The sequence below is a fragment of the Spermophilus citellus genome (assembly GCF_964194105.1).
Source record: "Spermophilus citellus genome assembly, chromosome: X".
Classification (NCBI taxonomy): domain Eukaryota; kingdom Metazoa; phylum Chordata; class Mammalia; order Rodentia; family Sciuridae; genus Spermophilus; species Spermophilus citellus.
In genome coordinates, this window is record NC_138190.1 from 131,445,933 (window position 1) to 131,458,149 (window position 12,217).

A 12,217-nucleotide genomic window follows, 5' to 3' on the forward strand; every position below is an offset into this window, starting at 1 on the left:
AGTAGGAAAGGATTTATTTTGGTTTTTGCCTTTCTGAGCAGAAAGTGCAAATTTTCTCTGTTCCATGGTGATATGGGTGGGGAATAAATAGCTAGTGGCTAGCCAGATAGAGCTGAGAGCAGAACCCGGGCCATCAATAGACTGAAAGACCCATGCTTTTTTAGTATGGAAGGTCATTTTTAGTTGACTATGCAAATTTAAACCAGGTCTGCACTATTATTTTCTAAAGCAGGAGGTGTTTTATTTCTGATTTATTTAAAAGGCTGTTATAAGGTGTAGAATAATAGGACACATAAGTCCAATTTATATAAAGGATTGCTTTGAGGTATCAAATTACAGGATATGAAAACTGGAAGAGAGCTTAGAATAGGTTTTTTTTTTCCCCCTTTTGTTCTTTGAATGAGAAAACAGAAGCCCAGAGGGCTAAGTGAATTACTATGGACCACTCACTTGTCAAGCTAGTGACAGCCCAGAATAGACCAGGGTCTTCTAATTCCAAACTTAATGTCTTCCCTACACCCAATTGTTCTGTATTTAGTCATCAGGGAAAGTAGGCTTAAATTAAATGAAATTTGGAAAATCCATTAAGCTTAAGAACTGTTAGGCAAATAGTTCTATATGAAATATGTGAGTGTGTAATATAGTGGTTTAAATGGGGGGAGGGTGGCTCAGAGTTTAGGCTACCTGGGATCAAATTCTGGCTGCACCAATTGTAGTTGTCTGACCTGTACAAGTTCCTTCACCTTGCTGAGACTCAGTATCCTCATCTATAAAATGGATATCATAATAGCACCCACCTGGAGGGTGGTAAGGAGACTCAGATGAGAAGGCTTTATATAAGATACTGTGCTTGGGGCTGGGGATGTGGCTCAAGCGGTAGCACGCTCGCCTGGCATGTGTGCGGCCCGGGTTTGATCCTCAGCACCACATACAAACAAAGATGTTGTGTCCGCCGAGAACTAAAATAAATAAATAAATAAATTAACTTAAAAAAAAAGATACTGTGCTTGGCATAAGTGAGTTCCTAGCATGTAGGCACTTATAAATATAATCTGTCATCATTCATCACCATTTTCATTTACCTCTGAGAGACTTTTAAAACTTGATTTGCAAAGACAATAAATCCTTAACTTAGGATTCTACCCATGCCAAGATCCTCCTTTGTCCTAAACCTCCCTTATTTATGTCTCTCAGGATAGAAACTTTATAATCATCTTTTTTCCTCTCACCCCACATTATGGTACCTGCTCTGTCACTAAATCCTATCTTGTTGTTTCAAATGTTTCTCAATTAACTCCTTCTCTATTCTCATCCTAAGTCACACCCTGATTCCCACAGGCCTGGATTACTATTTAAATCCTCACTTCTTTTTCTGACTACTTTCTTCTTCCTCAGTCTGTCTTCTACATTAGAACCAGACTGATCTCCCTGAGACCCTGCTTTTATTCTATTTGCCCTGCCTTGGAACCTGTAATGAATTCATTGTCTGCTGCCTCAATGCCAAGCTCTTCTGCCTATCTTCAGTCCTTCTAAAAAACCAGTGTCCAATAGGAATATAATGGCAGCCATCAACACAAAGTATTCTAGTTGTCACATTAAAAAGTAAAAAGAAAACATGAAACTTCTTTCTATTAAAATATGTAACTTAAAGTATCCAAAGTAGTATCATTTTAACAGGCAATATAAAAAGGAATAATGAGATATTTTACATTTTGGGGATCTACATTCTCAAAATCCCATGTTTAGGTCTAGCAATATAGCTTGTGGTAGAATGCTTGCCTGGCCTGCATGAGACCCTAGATTAAATCACCAGTAACACAAACATACACACACACACTCACACACACACACACACACACACGTATTCTATACCTACATCAAATCTTGATTTAGACTAGTCATATTTGAAGTGTTCCTTGGCTACTTGTGGCTGAGGGCTTCTGAATCAGATACTGCAGTTCCAAAATGTGACTTGTCACCACTGTCACTCCCACAAATAAGATATACCTAAGTCTCCTTTCTTTCTCATTTTAAAAAATAGAGTTTGTAATGTGCTGTTGTATAGGTTGTCCTAAACCACTGTAAAGTGTGAAGGTGCTTTGTAAGCTACAATTTTGCAAGAATGTACAAATTTCACCATCCTGAGAGGAAGATATCTTTGAAATAAAGTAATTTGAAAGAAAGACCATATTAAGATGGCAAATTAGGGTCTGGGGAATATAGCTCATTCAGCATTTGCTTAGCTTGCGAGAGGCCTTGGGTTCAAATTCCAAGCATAACACACACAAAAACATGGCAAATTAGCTGTCCTAAATTCATTTCTGAAAAACTTCAAGCAATGAATAGAGACTATAACACGCACTTTCTCTTGCTATCTCTTTATAATAGACTATTATAAAGAGATTTGTCACATTATTAAAGTTCTCTAAATATTTTAATCTGTGGTTCTTTTATTGTTTTTCCTTTGGCATTTTGAAAAATGGATATAGGAGCATTTAGTTTTTCTCTTGAAATGGGAGGGGGACCGTTAGCAAGAAATTCATTGTCTTTGGTAATGCAGTGCACACACTTTTTAGTAGTGAGGTAGGAGGATTACAATTTGCTCTTATTGTCCAGTTTATTGCAAAGGATCAGAATTGACCTAAAAACAGAATGTCAGAGTTTCAGATGGCAGAAAATGTAAAAATGCTTTAAAATCATAGTACAAAAGAATATTTAAATAGTAATTATTCTGACAGATTGAATAAGAAGAATTAGGACATTTTTAAAAAAATATTGATGAGTTATAAAGTGACACCCAAATCTTATCCTAGGGCTTTGTCAAGCCAAATAGTCCAGTCATTTTTCTTTAGTCATACCCTGAACTGTCACATGGTCCTTTAGGAATTCGACACTTAATATAGATATTGCCATAAGGTTACAGTGTGGAAGGAAGATTGCTAAATGAAGTAACATCCCAAATAGTTAACTTTATAAGGCAGCTTCTTGGTAAAGAACCCTACCATTCCTAAGTTTGCCCAAGCCAGAAACACTAACCTAATGTATAACCCTTTCTCCCTCACCTATCCCTGTAATTAGCTGCCTAATCCTTACAACTCCACCTCTTGAAATCCTTCTTTAATCTGCAACCTCTTCTCTGTCCTCACTGCCCTAGACAGGCTTTCATTACTCTTTTCATACCCTATTGCAACAGTCTCTAAACCAGTTTCCCAGCCCTAAGCTTCAGCCTCCTCTCCACCCCGCAATTTAGCCTCCAACTCGCAACAGAATTATCTGGCTAGAATGCAGATCTGATCATGCCACTCCCCTAATTAAAAACACCAAGCTCTTCCCAGGGCTGACAGATAAAATCTAAACTATTAAACATGGTATAAAAATCACTGTAAGTCAGAGCCCAAATTATTGGATCTGTTGTGCCTCCTGCCATGTACCCAGAACAATGATAATCAGGTTACTCCTGGTTCTCCAGTAAGTCCTATCCTTTTGTGAACTCTCTTCTCTTCTCTTGGGTAGTCCCCTCCACCCCTTGAGTCTCATGATCTTCAGGCTTATTCTCTCACTCTCATCATCTGTTCTTTCAGCCTTCATATTGCCTCCATACTTCCTAGTGCTATGAGAGACCATGAAATTGGAAAAGAGTACTGTAGTTATATGAATAATGGACAATTGAATATGAAATCCAAATAATTTAATTCATCTCAGTATTATTTGCTCTTGCTTTCTACCTCCAGCTATACTGGCCTGCTTGGCATAATTGTAGCATTCAGGATATCACCCTGCTGTCTTTAGGACTACCATGCTCAGGTCCACCATGTTGCCAAGATGTGCTATTAGCTGTTATCCTTGCTGCACCACTCCTGGGACTTACTCGTAGTTGCATCTGTTTCTATTGGTCTATTTCTTTTGGCTTCTCTTCTTGACATTTTGTACCGATTTGTTTTTATATCCATCCCTGACCAGTCAGCACCATCCTTTCCTTCCTTTTGTTCTACGAACCAGTCAATGAAATCCTGTTGACTGTTGACCTGAGGCCATTGGTTCTTTGCTACTGTTCATGGGGTGCCTAGAGAATGCTGTTCCTTTGCCAAAACTTTTTGTTTCTTTTCTTTTTCCCCTTATTCTAGAGTTGGTGCTTTCTGAATGCTTGAGAGACTAGAAGGGTTATCTCCCAAGAAGTGTTGGCTCTGTTATAATTCCCTTTACTCTGATTGAAAAGTCAAAGTAATTTGCTTGGGAGGAAGAATCCTGACTAGCAAAATTCATGAAGATCAGACACTGAGTAGCTAACCATTTGTCTCTATTGAGAATTTAACTGCTCCTTGTTCTTCAGTGTCAAGATAACAGAAGTGTCTTGGTCAGTTTGGTTGAGCCTAAATACAAAAATAGACTTCTTGAGTCAAAGCTCTCCTGCCCTAGTAACTGAATATATTTGCTTGAGATTTTTGCTGTTGATCATTAAAGTTAGCAGATCTTTCTCAAACTGCTTACTTTAGTTCAACTCAAGCAGGCAAAATATAAAATAGAATTAGGTTAAGGAGTGATTAATTTCCCAGACAGAGGCTCGATACTTGCTGTTTAGTTCTTGTTCATACTTTTTATATTGTTCATTGTATAATCAGGAATTTCTTTGTAAATGTTTGGTTTTCAGGCTGGTTGGAAGGAAAATCACGCAACATTCATGAGCGAACTAAAAAATCTTCAGGCTTCTGGACTGACTACTCTTGGTCAGGCTCTAAGATCCTCATTTGATTTGTTAAATCTCAATAGATTAATATCTGGAATAGACAATTATGGACAGGTAAAAAAAATTTGAGTGAGTACAGCTAATTTATTTTGATGACTTGGGGTAAGAATTCAAACTTGGGCATGGTTACCAAGATTTCTGTTACTTTTCACATCCTCCAAAAAAGAGGTTCACATGCTTTTTAAGAATGTACTTTGCAAAAAGAAATCCTCTTGTTTGGCTCTTGTATATTGTTTGATGACAAAATAGTTAAAATCACCTACCATCAGATCATCCGAGAATGGAATGAATAAATTGCTGAGAAATATTGGAACAAGACAGTTGGAGAGAAACTCTGTCCTTAATCCGCCTTGCTCCTCCCAGTCTGATGAAAAAGCTCTAGAATAAGAGGAAGGCTGAAAAGCATTTGTTGCTTCTACCATTGTCCTTTTCTACTCTAAAAAATGCCCATAGTCTCCAGAGTCACTCTTAAGGTTGCAGAATGAATCTGTACCAAGATTTTGACTCAGGTGAATTGATTAATGAATATAGATGATACTGCCATTATGATCCCTTTAATATCATTATTTTGTGATTACTTGAAAAGAAGTGAGAGGGAAAAAAAGTATTTTGAATGTTAGGGATTAGGGAGTTTCTGAATTGTAAGAATTTCTCAGTTTATACAAGTATTACCTCTCCACAGGAGGTATTGTTATTTTGATTCTCACATATTTTGGTCTCTAATCTTTTCTTCTTATTTATCCAAGCAGATTTTATCATATTTGAGAGGTCATTGGCAGGGCAAATGTAAAACTTGAAATACAATTTTATTACTTTATATAGCTCTAATGCTTTTTAACTGTATTTTAGGGAAGAAATCCATTTTTTTTAGAACCATCTATTTTAATTACCATCACAGATGGAAACAAGTTAACAAGTACTGCTAGCGTTCAAGATGAGGTGAGATTTAATTTTTTTTTTTTTACATTTCACTTACATGGCAGAGAACATGCAGCTATTTGTGTGGGAGGCATGTATTTCCAGTTAAGAATCAAGTTTGGACAAACCTCCCGTCTTGGTAATCCTTGAGAGATTGCTTAATTTTATTAAGTTCCATGAAAGAAAAGTGAACCTTTTAACTCTTTCCTTATTTTTATATGGGTTGTTATGATGAAACTTTTCAAATTTTGCCTTATAGCTTCATCTTCCTTTAAATTCTCCTCTGCCTGGAAGTGAACTAACCAAAGAACCTTTTCGTTGGGATCAAAGGTTATTTGCCCTGGTGTTACGTTTGCCTGGAGTGGCTTCTACTGAACCAGAGCAACTAGGGAGTGTACCCACAGATGAATCGGCCATCACACAGATGTGTGAAGTCACAGGAGGTATTGGCAATATTTTCTATTTCTGAAGGAAAAAATTAGGGCAGCAGAGTATAGTTTTATTAAGTGCCATATATAGACTTGGCTTGTTTTCCTTCAAAACCTTTTAACTCTATTGCTTAAGCTCATTGTATTATATTTGCAGTCAATGTAGTTATGATCATTCCAAGCTTTATTTTAGGATTTCAAATGCTTGTATTATGAAGTAGTATTTTTAAAAAATATTTTTTTAGTTGTCGATGGACCTTTATTTTTTATTTGTTTATATGTGGCACTGAGGATCAAACCCAGTGCCTCACACATGCTAGGCAAGTGTTCCACCACTGAGCCACAACCCCAGCCCATGAAATAGTATTTTGTTCTATCAAACTTGTGCACTTTGTTTTTCTCTCTGATATAGGTCGCTCCTACTGTGTTAGGACACAAAGAATGTTGAATCAGTGTTTAGAATCTCTAGTTCAAAAAGTTCAGAGTGGTGTAGTTATTAATTTTGAAAAGACAGGACCAGATCCACTTCCTGTTGGAGAAGGTAAGGTAAATCAACTTATTTTTAACCCTTAAGTGTTTCATAGGAGAATGACTTGAGATTCAGAAGATATTAAGCAATTGGTAATAGAGATAGCTTTTATTATCCATATACATTTGAATAGTTACAATATCCTTCAAATAATTGCCTATGTATGCATATCAGGTAGCCAAATTCTAATAACCTTAATTTTTCACATGAATGTTTCTAAGAAAATTCCTCCTTTTCCTGACCTCTTTTATATTCCCTGGTCCCACTGTGGAGATGACACTAATTCATTTACCTCTCTATTCCCAAAATATCTGGATATTCACTATGGTATGGTACTTTAGTAGCAGTCTGTTTGGGGGATTGTGAGCACTATATTTAAAGGTGCCTGTCTTTATGAAATTTGTTAGTTAACCTCACTGAAACAAGAGATTGTGAATATTTATCTAGGAACTTATAATATTCCATAAGGTCCTATGCTGGTATTTTCCTTATCACTTTTTAACCTTTTCAAATGAGATTTTATAAAAAGTTTTGACATCTAGAAATAGATAAAAGTAAAGCTACTTTTGCATGGGGGAAGTTGGCCATAGTCATTCTTTAGATGCTTTGTGAATGGATGTTTGTAACTATTGAATATGTGTGGATTTCAAAGGGACCAGGGAACTAAACCATACTATAGTAATTGTAGGACTTCCTTAGACTTCTGATCTAGGTTATTATTTTTCCTCATGTGTCAGTTCAAACACATATATACATATGCATATATAGGTTCCATTGTTAATCATGGTGCTTATCTGATCTGATCCATACATTTTAATTGCCTTGGCCAAGGCTAAAGGGATAGAACAGGAAGTTACACATTTCTATCTGAAGTAGTCCATTCTGTGGTTCTTGACTTTTTTTTTCTCTTTAGTTCTTGGATCCTTTTGAGAAGATGTTGGAAAAATATGGACTCTTTTCCCTACAAAAAAATGACAGCTCATAAACAAGTTTTTCTACCAGGATTTTCCCTCCCATCCCCCACTCACCTCCCTCTACTGATCCCTCTTCAATCCATTTACTTCTTTTTTTTTTTAATTAGTGTCCTAAGGATACACCTGATGCCAAGACTCACTGAACCACATTCATACATGCACATATAAAAGGTTGATCAGATTCATTCCACTGTTCTTCCCTTTTCCTGTTCCTTCCTTCTCCTAAATCAGTTCCTTCCTCCTCCTCGATCCTCTTCATCTACTCTACAGATTGTTCCTCTATATTGATGAAATTCTCTCTCCCTTTTTTTCATTTCTCTCTCTCTTTCTTTTAAACTCCCTCCTCCTTATTTTGGATTAGCTTCTGCATATCTGAGAAAACATTCCACCTTTAACTTTTTGGGACTAGCTTGTTTCACTTAGCATGATATTCACCAGTTTCATCCATCTACCCACAAATGCCATAATATCATTCTTCTTCAGGCTGAGTAGTGGGAATTGATGTCATGTAAGTGGCTCACATTTTCTTTCTAGCTCTAGTTCCCCTTTGACCAGAGTTCTTAACCTTTCACACTCTGATGAAAGCAAAGAACTCTTTTCTTAGGAAAATGCACATCCCCAGAATTGTGATCTCAATTTCACAGGGGTCCTCTGAAGCCATTATATGTTCTCCCTAGAACACAAGGGACCCCAGAAAATCTGATCTGAAGTAATTACTTGTTAAAGTAATGCTGAAATAAGAAAATCAAATGGATGTAATTTAAGAAAAATGAGACTTAAATCATTAAAACATATTTTTTAAAAATATAATTTAGACTAATGAATCATGGGATAAAAGGTTATGTCACTCCACCTACTGGGTGGGGGCAAATGAAATAGGCTAGTTTAAATAATTAAAATTCATCCAGAACATGCACGTTACTCAGTGTCATACAATGCTTAGTTTCCATGGAATTTTAATGGTGAGTGGGAAAACAATAGTGAATTAACCCAAAATAACTTTGATACATTTGCTTTTTGTTTATCACCCCTAATGACACACATAGATGGTATCTTCAGCATGCCTTCTACCTTCAAGTGAATTTGGATAGATTTTATTTTGCTATGTGGACATTAGCTCTAACTTTTCCGTAAAGAATACTTTTTTCATCTAATTAGCATAGAAAGAGTATATAAATGGAATTTATGATCTATTTTATCACATTCCAAAAATATAAAAACTCTGCTGGGAAACAAATGATTTCATTTGCTTAATTTAGTAATTGACTTCTTGAAAAACAACTGTACTGTTTTGGTATGTTTAATTTATGTGTCCAAGTCTCATAAAATTTAAAACTGATTTTATAATATTTTTTCCACACATCTATTTATTCTCATAATGGTTGAAGGATAGTGGGAGGTGTTGAACTAGAGGGGATGGATTAGAGGAAGAGTTGCTAGAGAGGACATTTGGAAATCTTAGTAATATTGTCATTTCTTCCATTTTTCATGAATTGCTTTTTGTTTTGCTTTGTTCATTGCTTTTAGCTGGAAAATTTGTACAAGACGATCAGTAACTATGAAAATAAATTCATGCCTCCATCTATCTTTTGTTTAATTTTTAGATGGACTTATGGATTCATTTAGGCCAAGCAATTCATTTGCTGCTCAACCGTGGCATAGTTGTCATAAACTCATTTATGTACGACCTAACTCTAAAACCGGTGTTCCTGTTGGACATTGGCCAATTCCAGAATCTTTTTGGCCAGATCAGAATTTACCTTCACTAGTAAGTATCATAAACAAAAAGGTAAACATCATTCTGGATTTTTCACTTTGCTGATTACAGTGAACTTTTAAAAAATAACTTGGAGGCTTTTTAGATGTACCACAGGCGAATCGATCTATTTTTTAATATCTTTATTTTTTAATTTATTCTTATGTGGTGCTGAGGATTGAACCCAGTGCCTCACATGTGCAAGGCAAGTACTCTGCCACTGAACCACAACCCTACCCCCCAAATGGACCTTTTCTCCTTTGCCTTCTGTCTCTTCCTGAATGTGTAACTTGTGCCTAAAAGCAAGAGAGAAGGGCTTCCTTTATTTTCTGGCACTTTTCATTCTTTCATTTGCCTTTGCTGCTTAAACTGCCCTCTTTGGATGTTTTTAATATTGTCAAAATCTGTGACTTGGTTTTCATTTTAGAGGGGCTGACTTGATTTACATGTAATTACAATGTCTAAACAATACTGGTGTTGATTTGCACACATAGCCTCAGGAAATTTGAACCTAGTTTACACCTTATATAGGTTCTAGAAGCATATTCAAAGTATCTTCAAAGTTCTACTAAAGGAGTCCTTAATCCCTACTTTCATCTTTTTTATTTTTTCAGTGCCATAATCTTTTTAAATCAATGATCTTTTGTTCTGTAGCAGTGCACTTTTAAGTGATGAATAATTAATATTTTTAAATGATGTTTAAGACTTGTCTTTTTGATCACTTCAATTGGTATAATAGGGCTTGATACTATTATTATTCCTAGTACCAAGTGGATGGTCTATAATGAGTAATACTGTGAAGCATACTCTCTCCCCAGCCCCCAGTGTAAGAAAGCCTGAGTAATAACTCTTGTTTGGGCTGAGGAGTGGATGGGGGGACACAAACATACTGTTACTCTAGTTTAACACCTTCCTTGTTCAGCTTATCTGTATTATAAATTCTAGAAATTCCCAGAAAACTGCATTTTCTCCTAGATTACTATTTTGAAGCCCCTGCATTTCTTTGCAGGAGTATCCATGGAAGGTTTGCTTGTAAAACTAAAGAGCTCTTTGGTCCTTGCTCTGAGTGAGAGTAAGTGTCTCCCTCCTCACCCTGGTGCTCCAAGGAGGCACATGTGTTAAATCTCAGCTACTTCAAACACCCAAGTGAATCTTTTAGTGGCAAATTTACTCATAGTTGCTAATGATAGGGCTTCACTCATATCTTTATTGCCCTTTTACAAATCTAGGAACTCAAATGTTTCATAAGATGAATTGAAACTGAACTCAGGAAAATCTAGAATAAAAGAACTTCCAAATAATCTGCAGTTAAATTGTGTTTCCATTCTTCTATCTTTAAAAGCTCATTGGAGCTGGGAGTGGTGACTCACTTCCTTAATATAAGTGACTTGTGAGGGAGGATGAAGAAAGAAGATAACAAGTTTGAAGCCAGCCTCAGCAACTTAGTGAGACCCTGTTTCAACAAATAAAAAGGATTATGGATATAGCCCAGTTGTAGAGCACCACTGGGTTCAATCCCCACTACCAAAAACATTAAATTTAATTTAAAACTCATTTGAGGGCTATTTTTCTTAACCCTCAAACATCTTGTAGGTTTGTAAATGACAGGAGCAAATGAATGTATTTTTCCTTTTTATAAAGGGCATTAGTATTTTATTGTATTTATGTTAACCTTCCAGATCTCTCTGCCCTTGCTGTCCCCTTTTCTCTCTCTGGTGCTTTCTAGTCATACAAGTTAAACCAAAATATCATGACTTCTCCATTAAACCTGCTGGGCTACCTCAGTCACACAGGCCTTTGCAACCCTACCAAAATCATACACAGCTCTAGCTATTTGAGGCAAGTATGTGGACATGAGCAATACTACAGAACTCCACCTGGACCCTCTAGTTGCAACTGGCTCCTTTTTGGTCGTTATCTTGCCCTTTCTCGTATCTTTGCTGTTTTGCATTTTGCTTATAATTGGCTGTAGCTTTGCCCTTAATTACCTCATTAGAAAGTTTCATAGATTTTTTCTTCCCCGGTGGTATCTGGATTATCTAACCTCATGACACAAAGAAATGAAGAAGAGCAAGCAATGCTTAGAGGTTGTAAATGTAATTAAGGGTTTATCCTATGGATCATAATGGCTTAAACATATTTAAAGCTGGGTTTTTACTTCACTAAAATTCTAGTTATGAGTGTTGTAATATACCTTTCTTCTTCCCAGTGCTAAGTAGGTGGTAGAGATAAAGAATCTGAGTCCCCTCCCACTGTAGAAACCTCTGATGATTCCTACAGATCTTGTAGCTTTTTGCTCATGTCCACGTGTAGTGTTTTCTCAAAACACTAGTCTGTATTTCAGTGATGGGTAATAGAATATAAAAGGGCTTGAAGAATTGTCAGAAATGTAAGCTTGCTTGATATTTGATCATGTTTTCTTCTTATTTTTAAATTTTTTAAGCCTCCACGAACATCTCATCCTGTTGTGAGGTTCTCCTGTATAGACTGTGAGCCAATGGTAATAGACAAATTGCCCTTCGACAAATATGAACTTGAACCCTCTCCCTTGACTCAGTACATCTTGGAACGAAAATCTCCCCATACCTGCTGGCAGGTATTTATCCTTGTCAATTAGCCAAATGTCTTTAACCACTTTGAGATATGGGAATTGTCTTAAGAAGTTTCAAAGGTTAATCTGGAAATATTAGACTAAGTTTTTTTTTTCTCTGAAATGCTAACAAATAGGCAATAGAACCAACCCAATAATTTTAGACTGATGTGAATCAGTAGCCTTATGTACATTGCCATTTAAGGCCATATAATCTGATGAAATCTATATATTTGAAAACTTCAGGGGGCCCTAAAGCTTATCCATGAACCCCAGGT

At 36.3% G+C, this 12,217-nt stretch overlaps 1 protein-coding gene across 6 annotated transcripts in view; it reads left to right on the top strand.

Moving 5' to 3' along the window:
- Positions 1-12,217, top strand: part of LOC308639756 (integrator complex subunit 6-like) — a 71,023-nt gene that overhangs the window by 17,628 nt on the left and 41,178 nt on the right. For 4 of the 6 annotated variants that reach the window (XM_081278085.1, XM_081278087.1, XM_081278089.1 and 1 more), the window contains exons 3-8: positions 4,649-4,798; positions 5,594-5,683; positions 5,922-6,105; positions 6,503-6,631; positions 9,198-9,361; positions 11,793-11,945. In XM_081278085.1, the coding sequence (XP_081134211.1) occupies positions 4,649-4,798; positions 5,594-5,683; positions 5,922-6,105; positions 6,503-6,631; positions 9,198-9,361; positions 11,793-11,945 (870 nt within the window). Of the gene's footprint in view, positions 1-4,648; positions 4,799-5,593; positions 5,684-5,921; positions 6,106-6,502; positions 6,637-9,197; positions 9,362-11,792; positions 11,946-12,217 lie in introns of those variants that run through there. The other 2 variants (XM_081278090.1, XM_081278086.1) reach the window with 2 other exon arrangements.